The sequence below is a fragment of the Notothenia rossii genome (assembly GCF_949606895.1).
Source record: "Notothenia rossii genome assembly, chromosome: 7".
Lineage (NCBI taxonomy): Eukaryota > Metazoa > Chordata > Actinopteri > Perciformes > Nototheniidae > Notothenia > Notothenia rossii.
The window spans coordinates 30,902,609-30,928,398 of NC_136905.1; the positions used below are offsets into that span (position 1 = coordinate 30,902,609).

The 25,790-nt window shown below is 38.3% G+C and overlaps 3 protein-coding genes and 1 long non-coding RNA gene across 6 annotated transcripts in view; 1 reads left to right on the forward strand and 3 right to left on the reverse strand.

The window, feature by feature from the left end:
- LOC307047188 (uncharacterized protein) overlaps positions 1-25,790 on the forward strand; it is a gene marked incomplete at its 3' end in the record, with an annotated part of 80,385 nt that overhangs the window by 49,727 nt on the left and 4,868 nt on the right. The gene's annotated exons all lie outside the window — the stretch shown is intronic.
- On the reverse strand, positions 3,025-5,235 carry LOC307047189. Its single transcript, XR_013810366.1, has 3 exons — positions 5,201-5,235; positions 4,309-4,385; positions 3,025-3,205 (listed from the first exon to the last, which is right to left on the reverse strand). It is a non-coding gene; the product is annotated as an uncharacterized lncRNA (long non-coding RNA).
- On the reverse strand, positions 7,345-14,353 carry LOC307013435 (uncharacterized protein; the record flags this gene model as incomplete). Its single annotated transcript, XM_079640834.1, has 14 exons — positions 7,345-9,018; positions 9,374-9,468; positions 9,560-9,628; positions 9,850-9,984; positions 10,116-10,250; positions 10,554-10,709; positions 10,896-10,976; positions 11,310-11,408; positions 11,518-11,535; positions 12,260-12,436; positions 12,546-12,628; positions 12,711-12,876; positions 13,625-13,730; positions 14,334-14,353. The coding sequence occupies 14 exons, from the start codon at positions 14,351-14,353 to the stop codon at positions 8,883-8,885; spliced, it is 1,476 nt and encodes a 491-aa protein (XP_079496960.1). The 3' UTR covers positions 7,345-8,882.
- Positions 14,886-19,469, reverse strand: LOC307045888 (uncharacterized protein). The gene is made up of 4 exons (XM_079691910.1): positions 17,240-19,469; positions 16,118-16,145; positions 15,827-16,024; positions 14,886-15,627 (listed from the first exon to the last, which is right to left on the reverse strand). The coding sequence occupies exons 1-4, from the start codon at positions 17,257-17,259 to the stop codon at positions 15,328-15,330; spliced, it is 546 nt and encodes a 181-aa protein (XP_079548036.1). The 5' UTR covers positions 17,260-19,469; the 3' UTR covers positions 14,886-15,327.

Genomic DNA, 25,790 nt, shown 5'->3' on the forward strand with positions numbered 1-25,790 from the left:
TCCTTTGATATCTGTAAAATGGTAGGTATACAAAAATCAATTATAGAAATACAGTATACTGCATGATGTGCTCAGTCTCTCTTTCTGAGTCTCTCTCTCTGTCTCTCTCTTTCTCAGTGTCTCTCTCTTTCTCAGTGTCTCTTTCTCAGTCTCTCTCTTTCTCTGTCTCTTTCTCACTCACTCTCTCTCTCTCTCACACACACAATGTGAAGATGTCCTGTTCTAACCTCTCTCTTTCCTTCCTTCTGTACTCTTCCAGCAGCTCTGGGTTGCTGTACACTTTCTCTCTGTGCTTCACCACCCTCAACTTGGAAGCTGCCCTTTTCCTTTCCACCTTTTCTGACCTTAATTTCAAGAGGGATTCAGTATTCATTAAATAAATTAGATTCAAATAATACATATAAATTATTTCTTTATAGTTAAAGCTCACCATACATAGCTGCACACATTTCTTTCATTACCGCAACAATTTTGTTCATTACCGTAACAGCCTCCTATATGACATGGTAATGAATGCAGAGCATTACGGTAATGAATGACCATAACACTAGCTAGCATAATAGTTAGCATACCCATGATGCTACAGAAGAAATATTTGCACTATCATTCTGGCTCTATAAAAGCTACTTTTCTATTGATTTTGGAATCAATAACTTTAAATAACCATTATACAATACCCCATTACGGTAATGACAGTTAGTAGTGTACACTGGGGTGTCAGTAAATGGAATCTTTAACATATGTATAGGTTGATCTTGAAAGGACATCTTACCTTGTAGCCATCTTGCATCTTCTCTTCCATACAATGCATCATGGGTAAAAAAAAAACGCTATTTAAACAAACAGGAATGTTAATGGGGCCAAATAGGCAGTGCATCGGTAATGAACGCCACATGCTCCGGACACACATATTAATCCAAAAATATTTTAATTCATAAATGTTAGACCCAAAATAATTATATTACCAGTAAGAATGTACAATTTCAACAATTTTTTGTATTTATGTATGTATTAAATTATGCAGATTTATTGTGATATTTTGGGGTTAAATGTAACAAAATAAACTGGACGCATTACGGTAATGAATTTCTACATGGAAAAATGGTGAAAAAAATATGAATTACTACCTCAACTACAAAAATAGCATTAGTACCACATAAAATACACAATGCAGTTTGATATAGAATTGATTAATTTGATTATTTTTGTAATTTTGTCTGTCAATTCCTCAGACATGACCAAAGGTGGTTTCGTGAGAATCACCCACTTGAGCTGGTGAATACGGATCTAGTTGGTCCAATGAACAATGTGTCCATTGACTGCGGTCAAGCCAGCCGTCTTTCACTTTTGCGTGGTCAAACCAGCCGCCCCTGTATTTTGAGTGCGCGATTAGTTACAGGTTTACGGTAATGCATTAAAACAACCCTGGGAAGCTGTTGTAATTGACTGAAGTGACTTTCGAATACATTTTTGAATACATAAGTACATACATACATAAGTAGTTTATGAAACTGCCAGTTTTGTACTTAGTACTTCTTAGAGTACTTGCAAACATAATATGAAGTACTTTTACTGTGTACTTTTTCAGTAATTTGAGTTTCAAAGCCCCCCCCAGAGAACAAGAATGAGCATTTTTGTCTAACTTTGGTGTGGGATAAAAAGCATTTCTTCCATAAGTAGTTTATAAAACTGCCAGTTTTGTACTTAGTACTTCTTAGACTACTTGCAAACATAATATGAAGTACTTTTACTGTGTACTTTTTCAGTAATTTGAGTTTCAAAGTCCCCCCCAGAGAACAAGATTGAGCATTTTCGTCTAACTTTGGTGTGGGATAAAAATAATTTCTTCCATAAGTAGTTTATGAAACTGCCAGTTTTGTACTTAGTACTTCTTAGACTACTTGCACAAATAATTTGAAGTACTTTTACTGAGTACTTTTCAGTAATTTGAGTTTCAAAGTCCCCCCCAGAGAACAAGAATGAGCATTTTTGTCTAACTTTGGTGTGGGATAAAAAGCATTTCTTCCATAAGTAGTTTATGAAACTGCCAGTTTTGTACTTATTACTTCTTAGACTACTTGCAAACATAATATGAAGTACTTTTACTGTGTACTTTTCAGTAATTTGAGTTTCAAAGTCCCCCCCAGAGAACAAGAATGAGCATTTTTGTCTAACTTTGGTGTGGGATAAAAAGCATTTCTTCCATAAGTAGTTTATGAAACTGCCAGTTTTGTACTTAGTACTTCTTAGAGTACTTGCAAACATAATATGAAGTACTTTTACTGTGTACTTTTTCAGTAATTTGAGTTTCAAAGTCCCCCCCAGAGAACAAGATTGAGCATTTTCGTCTAACTTTGGTGTGGGATAAAAATAATTTCTTCCATAAGTAGTTTATGAAACTGCCAGTTTTGTACTTAGTACTTCTTAGACTACTTGCACAAATAATTTGAAGTACTTTTACTGTGTAGTTTTCAGTAATTTGAGTTTCAAAGCCCCCCCCAGAGAACAAGAATGAGCATTTTTGTCTAACTTTGGTGTGGGATAAAAAGCATTTCTTCCATAAGTAGTTTATGAAACTGCCAGTTTTGTACTTAGTACTTCTTAGACTACTTGCAAACATAATATGAAGTACTTTTACTGTGTACTTTTCAGTAATTTGAGTTTCAAAGTACCCCCCAGAGAACAAGAATGAGCATTTTTGTCTAACTTTGGTGTGGGATAAAAAGCATTTCTTCCATAAGTAGTTTATGAAACTGCCAGTTTTGTACTTAGTACTTCTTAGAGTACTTGCAAACATAATATGAAGTACTTTTACTGTGTACTTTTCAGTAATTTGAGTTTCAAAGTCCCCCCCAGAGAACAAGATTGAGCATTTTCGTCTAACTTTGATGTGGGATAAAAAGCATTTCTTCCATAAGTAGTTTATGAAACTGCCAGTTTTGTACTTAGTACTTCTTAGAATACTTGCAAACATAATATGAAAATAAAAATGAAAATGAAAGCTTATCAACTGAAACACTGTCATTCAGTGATTGTGTATGTATGAAAAAAACAGGCAAACAGATTTCCCCCCCTTTTTCTTTATTCTTCTGCCCTAGTTGCAGAGAAAGCAATTCCAATTGCTTGCCCTGGCTTCTTGGAGTTGGTCCTGATTCATCCCCAGGCACTGCTCATGGAACCATCTTTCACAGGTGTCACACTGTATCTGTAAAATGAAATGAGTGACCATCAAATCTGATACATCTTGTCATCGGAAATGATGAAGTAATGAAGTGCAATAGAGAATAATTTGGGCAAAATTAGATTCATGTCAACTTTATTACATGTAGCTATATTCTGTAGCATACTCGCCTCAAACACCAGTTTCATATCTGAAAATAACTATATTATGTCTCCATTTTCAGTTTTTCAAATACAAATGTTTTTGAGGTAGTTATAGCTAGAAGATTTATAGTTCTGGGAAAACCCCATGTTGCATCACTATAATGTAGTTACCTTTTGGTATTCTTAATTGGTCAGTTATGTATTGCATACGACCTGCTTCTCCCTGCTTCCCATATTTTGTTAGTGACTTACAGGATGTTGGTGTGTGAAAGAGGACAACAGCAGATAACACAACAAACGTCTTTCCAAGTGGTCCGTTTTCCATTAGGAGTGTTGCCTCAAGGTATAACTTGGTTTCCAGGCCTGATCTGGTGGACATGTACCGTCAGTCTCCCAGCGGCGTAGAGTGAGGTGGAGGAACCGCGGGGTGCGTTAATTCAGTACCCCATATTGCTATTTTCCAAGCTATTGTAGCTTTGTCATATTTGTCAACGCTGCATTAAGGCTTTTTCCATCATGTGGGTGGACTTAGGCTCAAACCTGGGGTGAAGTTACACTTTAATTGAATATGTTGCTATTAGACATGATTAGAATTGTCAGTATCCCTATTCCACTGCTCATCACATTTTATATTCTCTCTGTTCATTATATGTGTAAACAATGTATATGCATTACCATTTATCTGAGAGAAGTTGTCTTGACTGTTTTTTTAGTAAATCAATTTATATTGGTTCCAGTCATTTTGAATAGAGTTAATGTGTGTGGGCTGCAGCTGGGGCGATGCATGAGGTTGCCGTAAAAAAATTATTCAGCATGCGCTGAAAAGTAGAAATCGAAGCATGGCCCTGCGGCGTTTTCGCTGGACCGCCTGATCTGGATAGACCCAGTGACTCAACAGTTTTGTAAATACATCTAATATCATAAATTGAATTTGATTAGAATATGATGAAGCACTATTATAACTACACTACGACAAACACTCACCCAATCTGTAGTGGGAGGCCCAGATCCTGGGGGCTTTGAGGCAGAGCACATTGCACAGTTGTTCTCCATGTTAAACACTGCAGGAAAGAAAATATGTTATTTAGACATACTGTATATGTATACAGTTAACAGTTTATTGGCAGCAGAAGTGCAGTCAAATTATATGCAGCTGTTCAGCTGTAAATTATAGCTTATGAACTCTAAATGGATCATGAATGGGATCATCAACACAGGTTTAATATGTTTTTAAGGATGGATGTTTTAAAAAGAAGACTATGTACACAGTGTGAACAGAACAACATATAAGCAGACATACATAAACAATCCGTAATATTCTAAACATTAATAGGCAATGACCTGTATGCAACAAATTAAAAAATGCAGCAATTTATATTTGTCACTGTTTCACTCTAAGCCCTGTTTTGTGTTCCATATTTCACCCATGCCTCCTGCCGCTCTGCCTGTAAGCTTCTGTTTTTTTTCAATAAACCACCTATAAACTGTTCCTGGATGCCTGGTACAATCGGTATTCGTTTCCTCTTCCCTGCTCTCCTGACACAAACCGTGACAGTTTAAGTGTCAGTATTTACATTCCTTATTGCAGCAGGAAAAAAAGTTATTCTTCAACTGTTAATGTCTCAATGGAGTGTATGTGAGAGAAATATAAGTTATGGGTTCAACTGAGATATGTATGGAATATTTGGTTTGGGCCCTGTGCTTAAAATCAATGATGCTGTCGGCTATAAATGCAGTAGTGTGTGGACTCAAAGGCAATTTTACAGGCTGTAGTTATTGTAGATTTGTTTGATTGCATTGGATTAATAGAAGTTCATCATTTCCATAACAACTAACTAAGAACCATAACGTAAAGCAGGACAAATTACTTACAAACCTGAACCATTGAGTATTGAAAGTGCAAACTTTCTCATCTCACAAGCCATCTCTTTTTTGGATGTCCCAAAGGACATAACTGGTAATGCAGGAAAGGCCTCCATCACTGCTCTTGCCATCCTACACACCAACACACAGAATCACACTTGTCATCTGCGCTACATTGTTTTTGCCAGTAAAATTCCAAAATTGAATTGATATTTCAATAAAAATGATCAAACTATTAATAACTAATAGTTGTAATGAGGTAATTAACACAACTTGAAGAATGTACATGACAAACTACATGGGCTGTGTCAACAACCAGCCCTCATCAGTTTTACACAATTCCCCTAAAAAATAAACTGAAAATTGATAATTCAGAAACTAATGACTTATTTTTTAACATCATTGACTATTTTATACTTTAAACCAGTGCTTGAATTGGAATAAAAAAGGTGCCAGTGCTCTAAATCAGCAACTGTTTCAAGTCAATTTATTTATACAGCCCAAAAACAAGTATTTGGCTCAAAATCATTGTATATCCTATAATGCTGGTGGGTTTGTCTCTTTACTGTATATTTTAGAAAGGCTCACTGTACTTAAACAAAATGACTCAGGGTGCCAAAAAAAGAACTGCTATTTTTATAACATTTTATAACATTTATAACATTTTTTTTTAAATATTGAGGTTAGATGCATTAATCTGGTGCACTTGAGAGCAAAATGAAGAGATATATGGATACCTCTCAACATCCATATGAAACACAACTGTAAGCAGATTAACTTTTTCTTTATGGATATAAAATAAACTAAAGCCTGACTCCTACTGGCGGCTGGTTAAATGACTCCTCGTCCCTGAGTACACTCACCATCTTTCAGCAGGAAAGGAGAGAGGGAATCAATGGAGCTGCCAGGGAGGACACAGGGGAATCCAGACGTTGGTCTATGGGATGTAGACGTAGCACTTTGTATGGAGAACTGAGAGAGAGAGAGACAGAGAGACAGAGAGACAGAGAAACATTATATACTGTATGTGTTCATTATATCTACTATTTCAATATTATTATGTATTGTTTCATACTCACATTGTTAAAAAAGGCTCCAGAAGGCCTTGGGGACAGCAGTATCAGGGGCTGAAGCTGGACAGGCTCTTTCATCAGCACTTCTCCTTCCCTTTGCCAGCCACGACCTCACATACTTTTCTGGATTGAACTGTCCTAGCGGTGGTCCATTGCATTTGATAAAAACCAGACTGGACAGTCGGCTGACAGAGAGAGCATTCCTTTTTGCAGTAAGGATATCATTCATGCTGCTGAATGCCCGCTCACACTCACTAGTGGAGACAGCGATGGTTCGGACTGCTTTTAGTAGAGGCTCCATGGCAGCAGGCGTACGGGATGCCCTGATTTCCTTGTATTCACGAAAGCCCTGAACAGTCTCTCTTCTGTCCACTTTCAGCAGTTCGCACAAACGTAGCACCTCTGCGTCCCCATACTGTATGTCTAACTCCTCTTCAGGCCAACTACCAGGATGGAGAACTTTTATGTCATGTATTAGCTGATTGTCCCGGGCCTCCCGGCCATGTAATGGGCTTTCTCTTGTGCTGACATGAAAGGAGGTTGTGGAAGTCATTCTGTGTCTCAGATTCTCTACCATACTGCGGAAAAACTGACCTGCATGAATCTGTACAAGCCTGCCATTCTCATGCAGGGCAACACCCTTGAAATATTTCTCAGCTAGAGCTCTATGAACTGTAGTCATATGTGGGCCAGGCATGGAGACCATGGATTCAAAAACTCGTATTTCTTGAGTTAGGAGCCTATCTGCTGTAGGCAGTGTCATCTCTCTTTTTTGGAGTTGCCGAGAGAGGTCGCTGAGCTCTGTGAGCGCATCATACATCAGTCCCAGATTGCTGACAAACGGTGCAGATGTGAGCACATCATCAAGGCCCTTGTACTTTGCTCTGTCTCTGGAATCCCTGCTCATGTCGTTTGCAGCATTTGAAAAGTGATCATGAAGCACTCTGTAGTTTTCCCAGACTGCTCTGACGCTCCTTTCACTTGAAGCTACCCAGCGGATGGACAAAACACGCCCGATCACCAGGAGACGCTGTCCGACTGCTTGTGCACACTGCGCTAACTGCCTCTGATTTTTGGGGGAGGCATGAAACAAAGAGTAGAGTTTATCAAAAAATATTTGAAAATGATTGACCCCTGAGACCTCCTTGACCACATCCCCAACTGCCAGCTCTAGTCGATGATTTGAGCAGTGCCACACAAACAGGCTTGGGAATTTACTACACAACTGGGTAGCAACGCCTGTTCTCTTCCCTAGCATTACTGAAGCCCCATCACATGCAAAAGAAACTAAACACTGACCTAAAAAGTCCTCGCTAAAATGTCTTCCAAGACACTCCATTAAAGCCTTTGTGATGTCATCAGCAGTTGTTCCATCCAACTCGATCAGCTCCCAAAAAAACGTTTCGGGCTCAGCATCAGCTAATGCTGAGCGTAGACACACAACAAGCACAGTTTTACCACTAATAGTGGTAGATTCATCGACCAAAACACAGAGTTTTCTTTTGTTTTCTATAATGTCTTTGGCCATTTTTGTCTTCAGCTCATCTGCTAAGTGGTCGATGATTTCACCGCAGGTTTTATTAGAGTGCAAAACCCTGCCCACGTTCAGCCCGTTCAGTTTCTGCAAGTTCAAATCAATTGGCATGTCCGTGAATGGCCGGCTATGCTTTCCAATTTTATATGCCGTTCGAAAAACTCTGATAGTGGTCTCGTATTCTGATCTATGCATAGACTGCACTTGCTTTTGAATTGCTTCACGTGAAGCAGACTGAAGTATGTCAGCAGCTTTTACATGGGCTTGTGATTCTTTGTGTTCTTTGATTTTTTTTCTCAGGCTAGCTTGTTGTTTGCACTTCTCACTACCAAAATGAGACACTGCACACTCACCCCATTCAATCGAGAGTTTCAGTCCTTGTCCAGTGTGTTTTCCCAAATATTTCACCTCTTTACATATCCGACATCCCAGCTTTTTGTCTTTAACAATGAGCCATTCATTGATCTTGCAAAAATAGTCCACCTGGTCCCTTGTCCAGCAGTCAGGTGCATCGCTTTGCCCCGTGTTGTTGGTGGTAGTTACGCCAGCAGCAGCTAACGTTAGCGGGAGAGAAGGCTCTGTTGGAGCTAGTGCTACTGAACTTGGAGCAGGAGGGTCGACGAGAGAAGGCACAATTTCAGACACAGGCACAGCATTTTCTGTATTTGCAGTCGGGTCCTTGTCCGGCGACAACCGCTGTCTTTTCGCACTATTAAGCCACGTTAACATTTTTGAAATGCTAACGTCGTCGTTATGTGATGTATTTTCTGCTCTAGTCTATCGCGGCGGTGCGTCAGAGATGCGTCATGAGATGTCGCCGGCAAATTTGTTGACATGCGTCATGACGTGCCGCCGGCGGCTGAGTACCGGCATTTTACTGAGTACCGGAGTACCGGCAAGGTGCCGGTACTCAGTAAGAAGTGCCGGTACTACAAGGGTAAAAATCAGAAGTGCCGGTACTGCGTACCGGTGAGTACCGGCCCAATTCAAGCACTGCTTTAAACTTGTATAATAATCAAGACACTGAAATAAATATAAGAATATGTAGCAGAAGCATAAATATTACATATAGTAGTTAAAGTAAAAAACTACGTTACCATGGTAACAATGACCCCACAGCTACTGCCATCACGTTGAACTGGATGGTGCATGGTTGCTCCTCTCCATTTGACAGTCCCCCAGTCCTCCTTGCCATAGCAGGTCCTCCTCATCTTGAAGTATTCCCTTTGTAAAACACATTGTGGAATAGTCTCTAATGTAACTCCCAACAGACACATGTAGAATAAAAATCTTTAAATATTGTGTAAAATAAAAACACTCCATCCGAACAGTATGGACACTGGAAAATATTGTAGGTTACCTTGCTTACTGAGCTACTTCATTTACAATTGTGTACACAGATACTAAGGGCGGGATAAGGAAATATCATTTAAAAAACAGCTGAGACCACCAAGCACAAAATAAATGCTTCAGTGGCGTGGGTTTGGGAACTTCTGTTAACATACTTGTACATGTTTACTTAAACACAAAGCACTAAATATAATTCTAAGATCACTTTATATCTAATTTGCTGACTTACCGTACTCTTTTCGCAGCATTTTCCGAGTCTGCTTTCTCTTTGGAATTTGCCGCTGGATCCACCAAAAATACTGATGTTATGGCGGGAAATAAGTACTAAAAAAAAAAGTGATGTTATTTCAAAACAGCATCAAACATATATACATATTTAAATGAAAGGGATTTCTGAATGAAAACAATCACTAACCAGCAACTTCCAGTGTGTTCTTTCAATATTTACAAAGGCGATCACGGCTTGATAATCATTAAAGTTGATCTATAACAGCAATAAAAATACTTTTTTTTAAGTTTTCCTAGGAATATGATGCCTTATTTTATTAAAAATAAATCATGGTGTTTCAATTTGTATATTAAATTACAAAATAGAAAACCCAAAGTACTATAACACAAAATGTACACATGCAAGTAAGCCATTTCACAGCCAAATTTTGTCTCTACAAGGTGTGGATAGGTAAAAGGCATGAAAATACACATTACCTTTGGCAAGCCGTGCCGACTGAGCTCGGTTCGTTGTCCAAAAAGTATCATACCTGCTGTGTAATGATTGAGTATGTAAATTGTGTTTCCAGTGTTGAACTGGCTGGCATACAGATGGAATAGGCCCTCAATAACCTAAATCCGATAATTGAGATGAAGACAGAAAAAAAATACAGCGGATTAAACACTAATAAAATATATAATACAATTACATACTAAACTTTTTTTTTTTTACTGTGGGTAATATTGTTTTAACCACAAAATACCTCGCCTGTTAGCCACTGGTGAGGTCTCAGAGTGCGTAGCTCACTGTGGTGGATCAATAAATTGTTCCCTCTAATATGGGAGGGGAGCACAGCAACTACAACTTCAGTGTCCTTCCTTTTCCACATTGATGTCAGCTGCAGAAACAAATTAACAACTGTTTAAGTAAAAAAAAATCAGTCTTACTATATTTATGATAAATTATACAAAACTCTACATAATTAATATTCAGAAAAAAGGGAAATTTTAAGTTTAAACATATTAACTGTAAAATCGTATATTCTAAAACAGACATATTAAGTTATGACCAGTAAACAAAGTGATTCAGAATACATTCAAACATTTATATGTAATACTGTGTAATGCTGCAGGTTCTTATTGGCTGCATTGACAACACCATCAACTACGAATGTTGTGAGATCTGCCTTCCATACACATACTTTGACAGTTTCAGACAGTTCAACTGACAACGTCTTGACTTGGTGCATGCTTCTTCCTGCTGATGAATCCAGATTCACATTTTCACTTGAAAACAGCAGGGGTGGTGCATCTTCCACTACACTGACACTGGACAAGTCAGTTCCTTCTGTATCACACTGTACACATAAAGGCAGAATGGCATCTACTGTAAGTACAATGTCAGTATATTAAAAATGATACAGTCTAATTGTAGTATCATCCCTGGATTAATGTTAATAATCTAAAAAATACGTTATTCCTAAAATATATTAATTTTTTTATCCACAGTACAGGTTTTATAATGCTTTGTTAAGAAAATTGACCTGTGATGTCACATGTTCTGGAGAGGGCTTCTGTTCATGTGCATCAGTGATGACTGATGTTGACTGGTGGGGGGACTTGAGCTGTGAACAATGTAATACAGATAATTCCATGAAATACAAACATCACCCCATTATAAAACATGTACATGAGCTATTTCACTATTTGTCCATGTTCCTCAGAATGAGATGGGAGGGATAGCATGTCATGGGAAACACAAAAGTTGGAGACAAGAAATGTTACAAATGGAAAAGTTACAAGATACATCAACAAAATGTCATAAGATCATCATGAGATCTTCTTAAAGAAGAACTCTAATTCTTTGTTCTTTCTAGTAGAATGAAAAAAGCCATTCTGTCATCCTTTACAATTGAAGGACATTTAAAAATAAATGCAGCAAAATGTTAGGCACTAACCTGAGATGGTGTGTGCTGTGGAAAGCTGTCTCTGTGTTTTTCCTGTGCCTCTTTGAGGTTGGACGTGGACAGAGATGGGTTGAGAATCTTCTTCATAACCTGATAATCCCAAATGTACTTGACGTCAACATTTTATATTATCTGTATTATATAAACACATAGCATCACTTTTAAAAAATGGTGATCAATGAAGTAACCTTTCCTTTACCTTCTTTGCTTTAGATTCCTTGAAATCAAAAGGCTTTGTGATTGGTGTAACATATACACCTCTCCTCCTCTGTTTCCACCGTTCCACATCTACCCTGTGGGTCTTAATTATAATAAACAGAGAGCAATAGGTGTAGTTACTATAAATGGAAGACAATATTTCCACAACATTTTCAATTGCATTCTGTATAAATTGGCACAGATTAGTGGATATGTAGCAAAACTAGACAACTATGTGATGGCAATTTCATCACCTATGGTTAGTTGATGTTTTCAATAATATATTTGGTGCTTAAACCTGAGGTTATGTCTTAGTCCTGCAAGTGATTCTGACCTGTAATGGGATGTAATTTGCATTAACAAAAAGTTATTTTAATATGTTCAGTCCATGCATATAATTGTAAAAATGGATAACATATTAAAGGTATGTAAACGAAACAAACATAACAGATGCTTTTTCATTGTTACATTTTAACAACAGATCAGTTCTGGGAGTCAATCAGCTACAACTAATTTAAAGTAATTCTGCTATGCAAAGAAATTAATATATACTTTCACATCAGCTACTATGTTACACGTATGTAGTGTCAATTTCTGCAAAAACATGTTCAAAGTGACATAACTGAAAATATAAAACTTTGATCAAAGTTATTAGTTTGATCACATTATGATCCCTCAAACAAGGACAGCGATGACAGAGAAAGGCAATTACAATAAGTAAAGACTTTGCCAAAATATCATACCTTGTTCTTTGTCTTCAGAGAGTCTTGGTATTCTCTCAACAGTGCGTTGTGCATGACCTTGTATGTGTGCACAAAGTCATCCAGTCTTGTGAGCCTCTTCTGCTGAAAGCGAATCTTTTTAAGATCCCACTGGCTCTTCTCCATAATCCCCTGGGTCATGTTGTCTTTAGTGTAGTTCTGTTAGATAACAGGTCTTTGGTGAATTATTGTGCCTACAACTGTATGGATATCAGCCATGTCATAAAGTTGTGGTTAGCTGTAATTATGTTTTTTTGTTCAAGTTTACCTGTGTTGATTTCTGGGCAACTCTCTTGAACCTCTTTGACAGCTTTTCATAAAAGGGACCTCTTCCATGACGTCCAAGGTCACCTGCCATAGAAGCATCTAACTTTAATAATAGGAAAAACAAGCTTAAAATTATACATACATGAAGAAGAGGAAGTTAACTAACCCAGTAGTAGTCTTGACCACAGAGCAGCCTGAGGCAGAAAGTACTTGAGCAGCTTGGGGATAAAGTTTGGGCAAAAGTACTCATTTGGCTCTCCAACTTTATCCAATGATGCCAGCTGGATGACATCCTTAAAGTGGTAGTCAAACGGTGTTGGGCCCAAATCATTCTGTAAGACACATAATCACGTTCATGTAATTGTTTTGTATTTTGGTGCATTTTTGAGTACTAAACCAGATGTTACTTACAATATTATAATTCTTTGGTCCATGTAATTGTGTATTTTGTATTTTCATGGACTGCAGTTATAATAAATTAATATCTGCTGAACATTTCTACAAAGGAAAAAAGTCCATGCAGCTTATACCTATTTAGGCATAATTCACAAAAGGGAAATAATCAAAGCACCCAGAAAAACACATAAACATTAGGTCTGCAAATAACAATTATTTTCATTGTCAATTAATTTGTCGATAATTTTCTTGATTAATCGATTAGTTGTTTGGTCTATAAAATCTCAGAAAATCAGTGTTTCCCAAAGTCCAACATGACGGTACTCAAATGTCTTGTTTTGTCCACAACTCAAAGATATTCAATTTACTGTCATAAAGGAGTAAATATAGCATAAAATATTCACATTTAAGAAGCTGGAATCAGAGAATATTTACTTTTAGACAATATTTACTTTTTCTTAAGAAATTACTCAAACAGATTTTTGAAATAGTTGGCGATTAATTTAATAGTTGACAACTAATCCATTATACAATTTTATTTTACAATTCTACAAAGGATTACCTACCACAAAGTCTTCCTCAGCAATGCCTGAGTCATCAATGACTGGCTGGGCAACTGCTGTCAAAAGCGTCTGAAGGTCTTTAAAAATGTTTCTCAACATTTTCCCCACTGCATGGACTTGCCAGCAGCACGGTGGCACTAACTACTAATTGATCCAGTTCTTTTAGAGTAGTGGCCTGGGTCATCAGCCCGAAGACATGCATGCACAGACGATAGTGTTTCGCGGCACTGTCAGGAAAAATTTACAGAATTAATATTATTACAATGCCACTATACTCTAAACTAAAATATAACTAAATCATATTCAGTTGAAGACATCACTCACTGTTTTTTGCAGAGGTCCTTTGCATTTTTCATGACATGGCTCAGGCATCTATGTAGGATAGTAAGTGCAAGTGCATGCTCCTTTCCTTGTCCCGTCACAATGTGATAATATTGTGATAGTAGTTCATTGAGACTAAGGCCACATAGATTATGAGCCATTGCCTGCATCAAAACTACAGAGCCATCACAAAGGAACATAACTGGTCTTCTGCAAATTTTTGGCCCATGTTGTTTGACACAGTCTGTGATGAAAGAGCCAAGAAAGTATGTTATCGATGCTGTGGTGTGTTCACAGGTAACATATGTGGCAACAGGGACAGGGGAGCATCCTTTTACTGGATTTCTGACCACAAGTTCATAGATGTAAAAAGGTGTGCTCTCCCCTTTTGCCTTTTTAACAATGCTACCTGTGGCATCTAGGTAGACAATGTCCTCCTTCGATCTGTCATGGAATAACCTAATTGTTCTCTTAGACCAAAGCATGACACCTTTTGGCTGCAGGATTACCTTCTGAATCCACTGGTCATCTTTGTCTTGAACATCCTCAGACATAAGTTGCAGACTCACCATCTCATTTTCGTGCCTCCTCTGCTTTTCCCTTTCACCCCAAGATATACTCTTTAAGACTCCAGTTCTCGGCACCTCATCTCTGCAACCAGATTGCAGAACAGTCTCCTCCAACTTGTTCAAGCTTTGTAAATGTACACTTCTTGGGAGTTTAGAGCTAAGAGTGTCTGCTATCAGCTGCCTTTCTTCAGCTCTAATTGGCCTCCTTCTCAGCTGTTGAAGGCTGTGCCGCACAATGCCCCCCTGGAAGCAGACAACAGCCTTGAGGGACGACTCACTTTCCACTTTCACATTTACTTGAACCTGACAGTCATCAAAACGGCAGTACCCAGTGCAGGTAAACAGTGGCTTTTTTGTCATAGAGCCTATCATTTTCACACTGTGCCTCTTGAAACCAAAACTACAGTATGGATGGACACTTCGGATACCTTTTGCAATCACATTTGTCCAATGCAAACTTTTGAACTGCCGTTTTTGTTGGGTCTTTCTGAGTTTTCTCCATTCCTTGTGTGGAAGGGAAAAAAAACAGGGTTGCTCAGGCAATTTGTGGGTGAAGTATTTCTGCTTGTCTTCGTCCTTTGTAGATGATGTGGTACTGCTACTACTGCAGGCACTGCTGGTTTTCTGCAAACACAAGTTGTAAGAAAGGTAGATTAGAAGCTGGTATGCATGAATATGCATTCAAGTATATCCAATTGCCAAATCCAAACTTGAACTGCATATTGCAAATTTCATCATACAATGTAAGGATAAGAAGATGTTTTTTTTCTGTAAAAGGACATCCCTCAGAAATAGCAAATGTCATTCACAATACTCCCAAAATAGTTGTTGTTAAAAAATATAAATGTTTAACACATTTGAAAGCTGGGAATCTAACTATTTAGATGTAAAAATTAATAGCTATTTAACTTTTTAAGAATTCATTCTAACCCACTTAAACTGACGTACTTCCAAAGCTTTTTTTTAAATAATCTAAGTTTACCTCTTGGCTGTCATCCACAGATGATGATTCATTGTCATTTGGTGATGAAAGACTGTTATCTGTGTCTTGGCGGACTTCCAGCAGGGGCTCACAGCTTGCTGAGTCTGAGTTTGTGTCATTTTTGGATTTTTCAGGGCTCACATCTGGCATGTCTTCAGGATTGGGTCCACAGCTGGCTGAGTCCAACTCAGTTCCATCTTGTGGCACCACAATCGACGTGTCTGGTTTGTCGACTTCCGCTTGCACACTGCCCTGTATTCCCACACCCCATAAGCAAAACAGGTTAAGAGTAATAGATAATGCTGATATCATAGTATGAGCATTGAATATTTTCTTCAATTATAATCATAGTACATTTCATACATTTTTAAGGAGATTAAAAAATATTACGAAAGCAAACAAAATTCAAAATAATGGAATAAACATAAAAAAATATATATTTTATGATTACCTGTTGATGTTGAAGGTAGGCATTTTTAATTCTAATCCTATTACTTGGGATGTTCGTGATTCCTAAGTCCTTGCAGACAATTCCCCAGAAACTCTCTTCTGGATACGCGCTTTTTTCTGCCAGGGGCCCTTTTGTCTTGTCTTGCAGCCTCTGGATGCATGACAGAATGTCCGTTGCACGCTTTACCAATTTTCTGGACTATTCAAACAAGGAGGAAAACGGTAAATTGTTTGTTTTATTTAAAGATTTGTCTAAGCTATCAATACATGTGCAAAAAGAAGTAATACTTACCCTCCCAAAAGTTGAAAAAGTAAACGATCTGTAAAGAAAAAAAATACTCAAAGTTACAAAGATGATACATATCATGATGTATAAAGATCAAGAATACTGTAGAAAAGATATAAAGATCTCGAGCGCAATTATTTTCTGTTTACATATGACTACACTGAACATTGGCCTCAAACACTTGACTCACTACATTGTAGGCCTATGTAGTCATGTATACATGTTATATATTTTGAATAACAACACAGTATACAATGCAATCATATAATACAATACTAAAACACAATATATGAATTAAAACAAAATATATATTTATATAATTCAGTAACTGAATTTTAATTCCTATAAGTAACCAGTAACATGTTCAGTTTTTCACGTTTATAACCGAATGTCATGAAAATAGGTTTATAATTAAGCGAGTTACAGTCGACTTTGTAGAGAAGTCTGCATCTCTGGATTTCTTCAATAACAGAAGTTGAGCTCTCCAATGGCGGACACGAAGATTAACGTCAAATCGCTAACGCGGTATCTATGATTATATATATATCATGGATGCTATCATGGATGTATATTAACAATACTTTTTTATTATACATCCATAGGGTCTTATTATACAACCATGATATCTTTGTACATGATATTGATTAATGGCTGCAACCGTTTTCGGTACTCGGGACTGCAGTAACTGAACTGCGTGCGCGCGTCTGCGGTCCGTGTGCTAATACAGCTATCCTCGCACTGCAGAAACAAAAAATTATGATAGTTCGACTTTTTTTTTAATTTATCCCAAGCAAGACATAATAGTTTAGCAAACCATATCGGTTGATACTTGTCGCTGTTCATGGCCGATGTAGGCATCCGCACCACGTTAAGGTAACCTAGAAACTAGCCAAAACTAACTAGCCTTTTCACGTCTTATAAAAACATATGGGCCAAATCTATGTCTATATATAACACAAGACAAAACATAACACACCTGAAATAACATAGCCAAACAATTGGATTCACTATGAAATAGCTTAAGTAACTTCTTTTCAATTTATAGAAGTTGCTATTTCCAAAGTAAAGAAAGCCTATACAAATGATATATGCTAGTCCGTTAACTTTGGTAGGGAAAAATATACTTACCCTTGACGATGGGTCATCATGAATTTCAAATTGCACAGTGAAGAAATATATGCTGGAAAGAAATGAACGCAACTTCGAAGTCGTCACTGCCAAAATGGCTCATTACATGGTCATAATGCGTGGCTGTGAGGTGAATAGGCGGGTTCTGTGACAATGCACTTGCTGATTGGTGGGAAAGATAGGAGTCTATCACAATAACAAACACTACTCACGTGAAGAGGGAGAGGATTTATGTAGGTTAAAAAAAAAAGCACAAAAGCGGCATGGACCAGTAAATGATTATAAACATCTAACATGGAATGAAATAACCATAAATAAAACATAAGTAATGATTGCATAACATGGTATATTTATAAAGATGCATATGTTAATTGTTAATGTATTCATAAGTTTATTTAAAACATGTAAAATGGGTATAACATGGGATCAAAACAGCCATAACGCCCTTGCTCTTGATGGCCGGTCCCATCTTCAAAACACAAACTTCAATTTGAACTCAACCAGTAAAAGTTATGCATTCAAAACCTTCCTTAAATAAAAGTACAAGACTAGGCATCAAAATGTACTTAGAGAAACAGTAGTGCAGAATGGCCCATTTAAGAATAATATATATTACTGGATTATAATTATTGATGCCTTAATGTGTTCATCTTTAATGTTGCAGCGGGAAAAGGTGGGAATCATTATAATTACAGTAGTATATACTGTTGGGTCGCTTAATCTATAACCATACATCATATTATTCGTTTATTTTTATTTTATATGAATAATATTAATCGTCAAACTACATAGAAGTTAAAGTTAACAAATACATTTAGTGGAGTAAAAACTACCATATTTGCCTGGAAAATATAGTGGAGTAGAATTTATTTATTAATAAAGTAGCATAAAATGGAAATTACAGTGAAGTACAAGTACTTCAAAACTTTACTTAATTACAGAACTTCAGTTAACTTTCTTAGTTACATTCCACCTCTTAATATGTGGCATTAACAGATTGGTATGTGTAAGGAGATGAAAAGACAACATGCCTGGTTCCTGTGCCGAAGAAGATACATCCACGCACACACAGTGACTACAGACCGGTGACAGTGTTGCTGTTGTGCTGCTGAGTTTATTGTATTTTGCTACTCTGGCACAACAATTTCCTTCTGGATGAATAAAGTATTATTTTATCTTATCTTAAGGAAAGAACGATAAAAGTGAATCAAACCAGCAGTCAAACATGGTGGTGGAAATATTACATTCTCTAGGAGTGACTTTGCCATTGGATTACTGAAAAAGTACACAGTAAAAGTACTTCATATTATGTTTGCAAGTACTCTAAGAAGTACTAAGTACAAAACTGGCAGTTTCATAAACTACTTATGGAAGAAATGCTTTTTATCCCACACCAAAGTTAGACAAAAATGGTCATTCTTGTTCTCTGGGGGGGACTTTGAAACTCAAATTACTGAAAAGTACACAGTAAAAGTACTTCATATTATGTTTGCAAGTAGTCTAAGAAGTACTAAGTACAAAACTGGCAGTTTCATAAACTACTTATGGAAGAAATGCTTTTTATCCCACACCAAAGTTAGACAAAAATGCTCATTCTTGTTCTCTGGGGGGGACTTTGAAACTCAAATTACTGAAAAGTACACAGTAAAAGTACTTCATATTATGTTTGCAAGTAGTCTAAGAAGTACTAAGTACAAAACTGGCAGTTTCATAAACTACTTATGTATGTATGTACTTATGTATTCGAAAATGTATTCGAAAGTCACTTCAGTCAATTACAACAGCTTCCCAGGGTTGTTTTAATGCATTACCGTAAACCTGTAACTAATCGCGCACTCAAAATACAGGGGCGGCTGGTTTGACCACGCAAAAGTGAAAGACGGCTGGCTTGACCGCAGTTGTCCATTGATGGCTTTAAGTATTTACAGTCATTCACTGATGTGTACACAGGGGCAGTGTTCGTTTACTTCCTGAAAGCAAAGAGCGATACACCTCAAGCCACTGAGAATTATCTGGCTGATGTGGCTCCCTATGGGACGGTAAAATGCATCAGGTCGGATAATGGAACTGAGTTCACCAGTAAGCAGTTCAAAACGCTACTGAGGAAGAACAAGATAAGGCACGAGACGTCTTGTCCCTATTCACCTCACCAGAACGGTACTGCTGAAAGGGAAGGGCGCACTCTCTTTGAGATGGCCAGGTGTATGGTAATAATTTGGTGCAGTGTGCTATGCGTACCAGCAAGACAGGGGGAAGCTAGATTCTAGGTGTGAAAAGGGGCGTTTTGTCGGGCATGACAAGGGCAGTCCCGCCTACCTAATCTACTACCCCGACAGGGAGAGAGTGCAGAAACACAGGTTGGTGAAGTTTGTCACTAAGACAACTTGTGAGAGCGAGACTCAGACACAGCTGTTAGAGCTGGACCTGGAGAGAGACTCTGAGGGAGAGGTAGAGACCACACAGCCTGGTGTTGTACTGACTGACGGTCCACAGTCTGCACGAGAGGATGATGGCGAGGAACACTCTAGGGTGACGCCACATGCCTCAGACAGTGTGAGATATCCCAGGAGGGAGCGTAAAGCCCCGGGGTACCTTAAAGACTATGCTCAGGGAGAGACTGAGGACGACAGTACACTCATCAGTGTAGACTATTGCTACAAAGCAATTTGTGGTGTACCTCTGACTTTTAAAGAGGCCATGACATCCACTGAATCTGGAAAATGGGGTAAAGCGATGGATGAGGAAATCAAGTCCCTTGAGGACAACCATACGTTTACCCTGACTGAATTGCCAGAAGGCAGGAAAGCAGTGGGAGGTAGATGGGTCTACTCAATTAAAGGGGACATTGACGGAAACGACAAACACAAGGCTAGGTTTGTAGCAAAAGGCTATAGTCAGCGGGCAGGAATAGATTATGGTGAAACGTTTTCACCAACAGCTAACCTGACTAGCATACGGGTGCTAATGCAGAAGGCAGCCCAAGAGGATTTGATCTTGCATCAAATGGATGTAAAAACCGCTTATCTCCATGCTCCCATCGATCGGGATATTTACATGGAACAACCTGAGGGGTATGTAAAGGAGGGAGAAAAGCTTGTCTGTAAGCTGGAGAAGTCGATTTATGGCTTAAAGCAATCTGGGCGTAACTGGAACGAGATGTTGCACAAATGCTTAACGGATGACTATTTCACCCAGAACCAGGCAGACCATTGCATTTATGCAAAAGAATCTAAAGAAGCAAAAGTAATTATTGCTATCTGGGTTGATGACCTTATCATCGCAGCAAGCAACATCGAGTGTCTAGAGAAAGTAAAAAGCATGCTTTCTAACAAATTCAAGATGAAGGATTTGGGGAGGGTAAAGCACTTTTTGGGGATGGATTTCAACCAGTCGAATGACTGCGTTACAGTATCGCAAAGTAAATATGTTTCAAAGATACTGGAACGTTTTGATATGAGCGAGTGTAGGGTGAGAGAGACACCTTGTGATCAAAAGTTGGACTACACCGAAGACGCGCCCAAGATGGCAGATGTGACGATGTACAGAGAGGCTGTCGGCAGCCTTATCTACCTGACGACCTGTACACGTCCAGACTTGTGTTTTGTGGTAGGAAAACTATCACAGAATTTTGCGGAACCTTCAGATGAACATTGGGTTACCGTGAAACATGTGTTGCGTTATCTCAGGGGGACCTCAGATAAACAGCTCTGTTTCAAAAAGAGCAGCGAGCAACTGGGTCTAGTGGCATATAGTGACGCTGACTGGGCTGCAGATACAGGCGACAGACGCAGTACGACAGGGTATTGTGTGGGCTTGACCAAAGACAGTTCACTTGTCTCTTGGAGAAGCAAGAAACAACCCACAGTAGCATTGTCGACATGCGAGGCTGAGTACATGGCGCTTGCTTTAACAATACAAGAGTGTATCTACTTGGAGCAGCTGCTGGCAGGTATGGATACCTATGTGTACAGGAAGACAGTCATCAATGAGGACAATCAGGGGACGATGGCATTAGTCAGGAATCCGGTGTGTAGGCAAAGGTGTAAACACGTGGACATCAAGTACCACTTCATCAGGTCTACCATAAGGGAAGAAAAGATGTCTTTGATTTATTGCCCTACGGACGACATGGTAGCAGATGTCATGACTAAACCTGTGTCCAAAATAAAACTGAAAAAGTTTGCAGTTGCTATGTTTGGTGCATTAAAAAAAAAAATGTGTTGAAGAAATCCACATTGGAGTGTACCATGTATTCCATTTGTTTTGTTATAAATATGAACAGATGTACAGAAGCACATAAGTAATAAGTGGGAGTGTTAGAATATGACATAGATATATGTATATTGTATATGACTTATATTATTACTGTGCACCACATTGTCTATGTAAGTAGCTGCGACTACTAACTGTGTTCATTGGTTAGCTGCTGTACCACATGATTGATGATGTCACTACCTAGGGTATAAGACCGTTGGAAGTCACGCCCCTTCTCTGTCTGTCCTCAAGCCTCTTGAGATGTGTGCCTAAAATAAATAACGCCGTGATGAATGGCTAAACTTGAACGACTGAGATTATTCACCTTTCTGCTGCAGGAGACAAAAGGTTTAAGTCTAAATCTGCTAACAACATGTATTAAACATATGTAAAACCATGCTCGTATCTACAACCTATAGAAATGCAAAACTGCGTCAGTTTAGACGTAATTCTGTCCTCCTACTTACCGCATCATTTAGGAGAAAACATTTCATAACATTAACACAACATATTCGAGGTGGTTTTAAATAACATATCCGTATTTATTTATTTCTCCAACTTATGTTTTTGTGTGCACTGACAAGTCTCAAACAGGCGTTTGTTAAATCATTTTAAGATTGGCTTTTATCAATGTTTGAAAATGAATTCTTCATATATGATAAATGAGAGGTAACATTTTATTTATGGTATTATTTCCACATATTTCTCTCCATTCTTCCTTCTGGCGATGGTGTCGCAGTTTCTCGTCTCTCCCGTTTTTGTGCTTAGTGCGTACGCATGGGTTAGAGTTTGCGTGGAGGACGGTACGTTTTCCCGTCAAGTTAGTATTTTATAAATCGCCAACATTGAGTAGAAACTGCCGTACGCCATTTTTTGAGCGTATACAGGACTGTCTCAGAAAATTAGAATATTGTGATAAAGTTCTTTATTTTCTGTAATGCAATTAAAAAAACAAAAATGTCATACATTCTGGATTCATTACAAATCAACTGAAATATTGCAAGCCTTTTATTATTTTAATATTGCTGATTATGGCATACAGCTTAAGAAAACTCAAAAATCCTATCTCAAAAAATTAGAATAGTTCCTCAGACCAAGTAAAAAAAAAAGATTTATAACAGCAAAACACAATCAAACATTTGAAAATGTCCATTAATGCACTCAGTACTTGGTTGGGAATCCTTTTGCACGGATTACTGCATCAATGCGGCGTGGCATGGAGGCAATCAGCCTGTGGCATTGCTGAGGTGTTATGGATGCCCAGGATGCTTCAATAGTGGCCTTTAGCTCATTAGCATTGTTGGGTCTGGTGTCTTTCAGCTTCTTCTTCACAATACCCCACATATTCTCTATGGGGTTCAGGTCAGGGGAATTTGCAGGCCAATCGAGGACAGTAATGCCATGGTCAGTACACCAGTTACTGGTGGTTTTGGCACTGTGGGCAGGTGCCAGATCATGCTGGAAAATGAATTCCTCATCTCCATAGAGCTTTTCAGCAGACGGAAGCATGTAGTGCTCTAAAATCTCTTGGTACACAGCTGCATTTACTCTGGGCTTGATGAAACACAGTGGACCAACACCAGCAGCTGACATGGCTCCCCAAACCATCGCTGACTGTGGGAACTTCACACTGGATTTCAAGCAACTTGGATTTTGCTCCTCTCCAGCCTTTCTCCAGACTCTGGCGCCTTGACTTCCAAATGAAATACAAAACTTGCTTTCGTCTGAAAAGAGGACTTTGGACCACTGTGCAACTGTCCAGTGCTTCTTTTCCTTAGCCCAAGTCAGACGCCTCTTCCGTTGTCTTGAGTTCAGAAGTGGCTTGACCATGGGAATACGGCTATTGTAGCCCATTTCCCGGACACGTCTGTGAACAGTGACTTTTGATACCTGGACTCCAGCTTCAGTCCACTGTCTTTGAAGCTCCCCCAAATTCTGGAAGCGACTCTTCTTCACAATGCTGTTAAGGCTGCGGTCATCTCTCTTGGTTGTGCAGCGTTTCCTGCCACATTTCCCCCTTCCAACAGACTTTTTGTGGATGTGCTTTGAAACTGCACTCTGTGAACAGCTTGCTCTTTGAGAAATTTCTTTTTGTGTCTTACCCTCCTGATGGAGGGTGTCAATGACGGTCCTCTGGACAGCAGTCAGATCAGCAGTCTTCCCCATACTTGTGATTTAGTTTACTGAACCAAGCTGAGTGTTTTTCAAGGCTCAGGAAACCCTTGCAGGTGTTTCGAGTTAATTAGACGATTCAAGTGATTCGTTGAACACCCTACTAGTATACTTTTTCATGATATTCTAATATTTAGAGATAGGATATTTGAGTTTTCTTAAGCTGTATGCCATAATCAGCAATATTAAAATAATAAAAGGCTTGCAATATTTCAGTTGATTTGTAATGAATCCAGAATGTATGACATTTTTGTTTTTTAAATTGCATTACAGAAAATAAAGAACTTTATCACAATATTCTAATTTTCTGAGACAGTCCTGTATGTCCCTTTATAAATGAGGCCCCTGGTTTTTCTGTTGGTCTTTGTGGGATTATTGATGTTAGAAGGTTTTTGTGCAGAGGGATTTTTTTGTTTTGCCATGCATGATTTTACTTTGTTGCTCGTTCCGCAATAAAAGTATTTGGATTTGGATATTCTGCATTTGGGTCCTGTGTACCTTGCCCTCCAGCCGTGACAAAATCCAAGGAATAATTTAGAGTTCCCAATTAACCCTGTATGGAAATAAAAGTATTTCAAGATAACTCTTATCTCAATAGATCCTCATAGCTCCCTTGTAATTCCAACCATATTTGTCACAGTCCCAAACATTTTGAATACAAAACATATTGTGGCATCCGAACTCTGCAGCTCATCCAGAATGCAGCGGCTCGTCTGGTCTTCAACCTTCCAAAATGCTCCCACACCACGCCGCTCCTCCGCTCCCTTCACTGGCTTCCAGTAATTTCTAGAATCCACTTCAAGACACTGGTACTTGCGTACCATGCTGCGAATGGATCTGGCCCTTCCTACATCCAGGACATAGTTAAACCGTACACCCCGTGCACTCCGCTCTGCATCAGCCAAACAGCTCGCTGCACCCGCACTGCGAGGGGGACCCAAGTTCCCATCAGCAAAAACTTGTTGGTTTGCTATCCTGGCTCCAAAATGGTGGAATGAGCTCCCCATTGAAATCAGGACAGCAGAAAGCTTACACATCTTCCGGCGCAGACTGAAAACTCATCTCTTTAGACTCCACTTCGAGCGATTGAATTACTATCAAAGCACTTATATACTAATAAAGGGCTGGCTTATCTAAAGCCAGTTGAGTAGCACTTGAAATGTTTGGCTCTATGAAACCTGATGTACTTATATGATTCTGTTTTCTTCAAGGTTGTATCTTCCTGGTCGAATGCACTTATTGTAAGTCGCTTTGGATAAAAGCGTCAGCTAAATGCAATGTAATGTAATGTAATATTGTTCAGATGCGCTTATTGTCTTGAAAAATCTTCTACTCTATTTTACAAGTTTATATCTTACTTATTTCTGCATTTACCTGAACATTGGGTCACTTGCACCATTCTCTTGCTCTATTTTATTTCTATATGTATTTCTGTTTGCACTATTATGTCCTTTTGTGCTACTTTTTTGCCATAATAATATGATATGTTGCGGTGTTGGAAGAGCCTTGAACTTAAGCTTTTCATTGCCATAACTGTGACATTGTGCATGTAACAATATAGCCTTTGAGTCTCGAATCTTGAACCAAAGTGAATCAGAAAACCTTTAATTTCAACTAATCTGTTGATCTTTTTCTATTTTAACTGCTTTTTTAATATCTAATGGTAGGCCTATCTTAATGAGCTGGGACTAACATGTAATTTTTTGTATTATTCTTGAATTTGAGAAGAGTAATTCAGCAACGCGTAAGGATTTCTGTCTTTACATGGTATTTCTCCTGCCCCAACTTGAATGCATGTGCCACGTTCTCTTGCTAAACCCAAAAGCCACATCTTTTAATATCATACTCACCACCACAAGCCAAGATTTAGCTAATGATCCACAATAAGATATTCCTCCATATAGTTATAAGCTTATATACTGCATATATAATAGATTTTGGTGATCTCAACATGTTAATGTAAATTCATTATGTATTCCACAAAAAGACCATTTAACTCCCATTTCTTCCTCTACATTTTACCTTTTTTCATTTATGATTTATGTAAAACCATTAATTAAGAATATATCCATAACTGCATATTATGAGTACAAACAATAATAACAGAACTGTAACTTTAAAAGTT

Bases quoted from the DNA above. Each gene is read 5' to 3' on its own strand.
- LOC307045888 (XM_079691910.1), bottom strand. From the start codon at position 17,259: ATGATGACCCATCGTCAAGG. The intron at 16,025-16,117 runs GTAAGTATTACT...TTGTTTGAATAG, and splicing joins CTTTTTCAACTTTTGGGAGG to TCCAGAAAATTGGTAAAGCG. The intron at 15,628-15,826 runs GTAATCATAAAA...GTGGGAATACAG, and splicing joins CCTACCTTCAACATCAACAG to GGCAGTGTGCAAGCGGAAGT.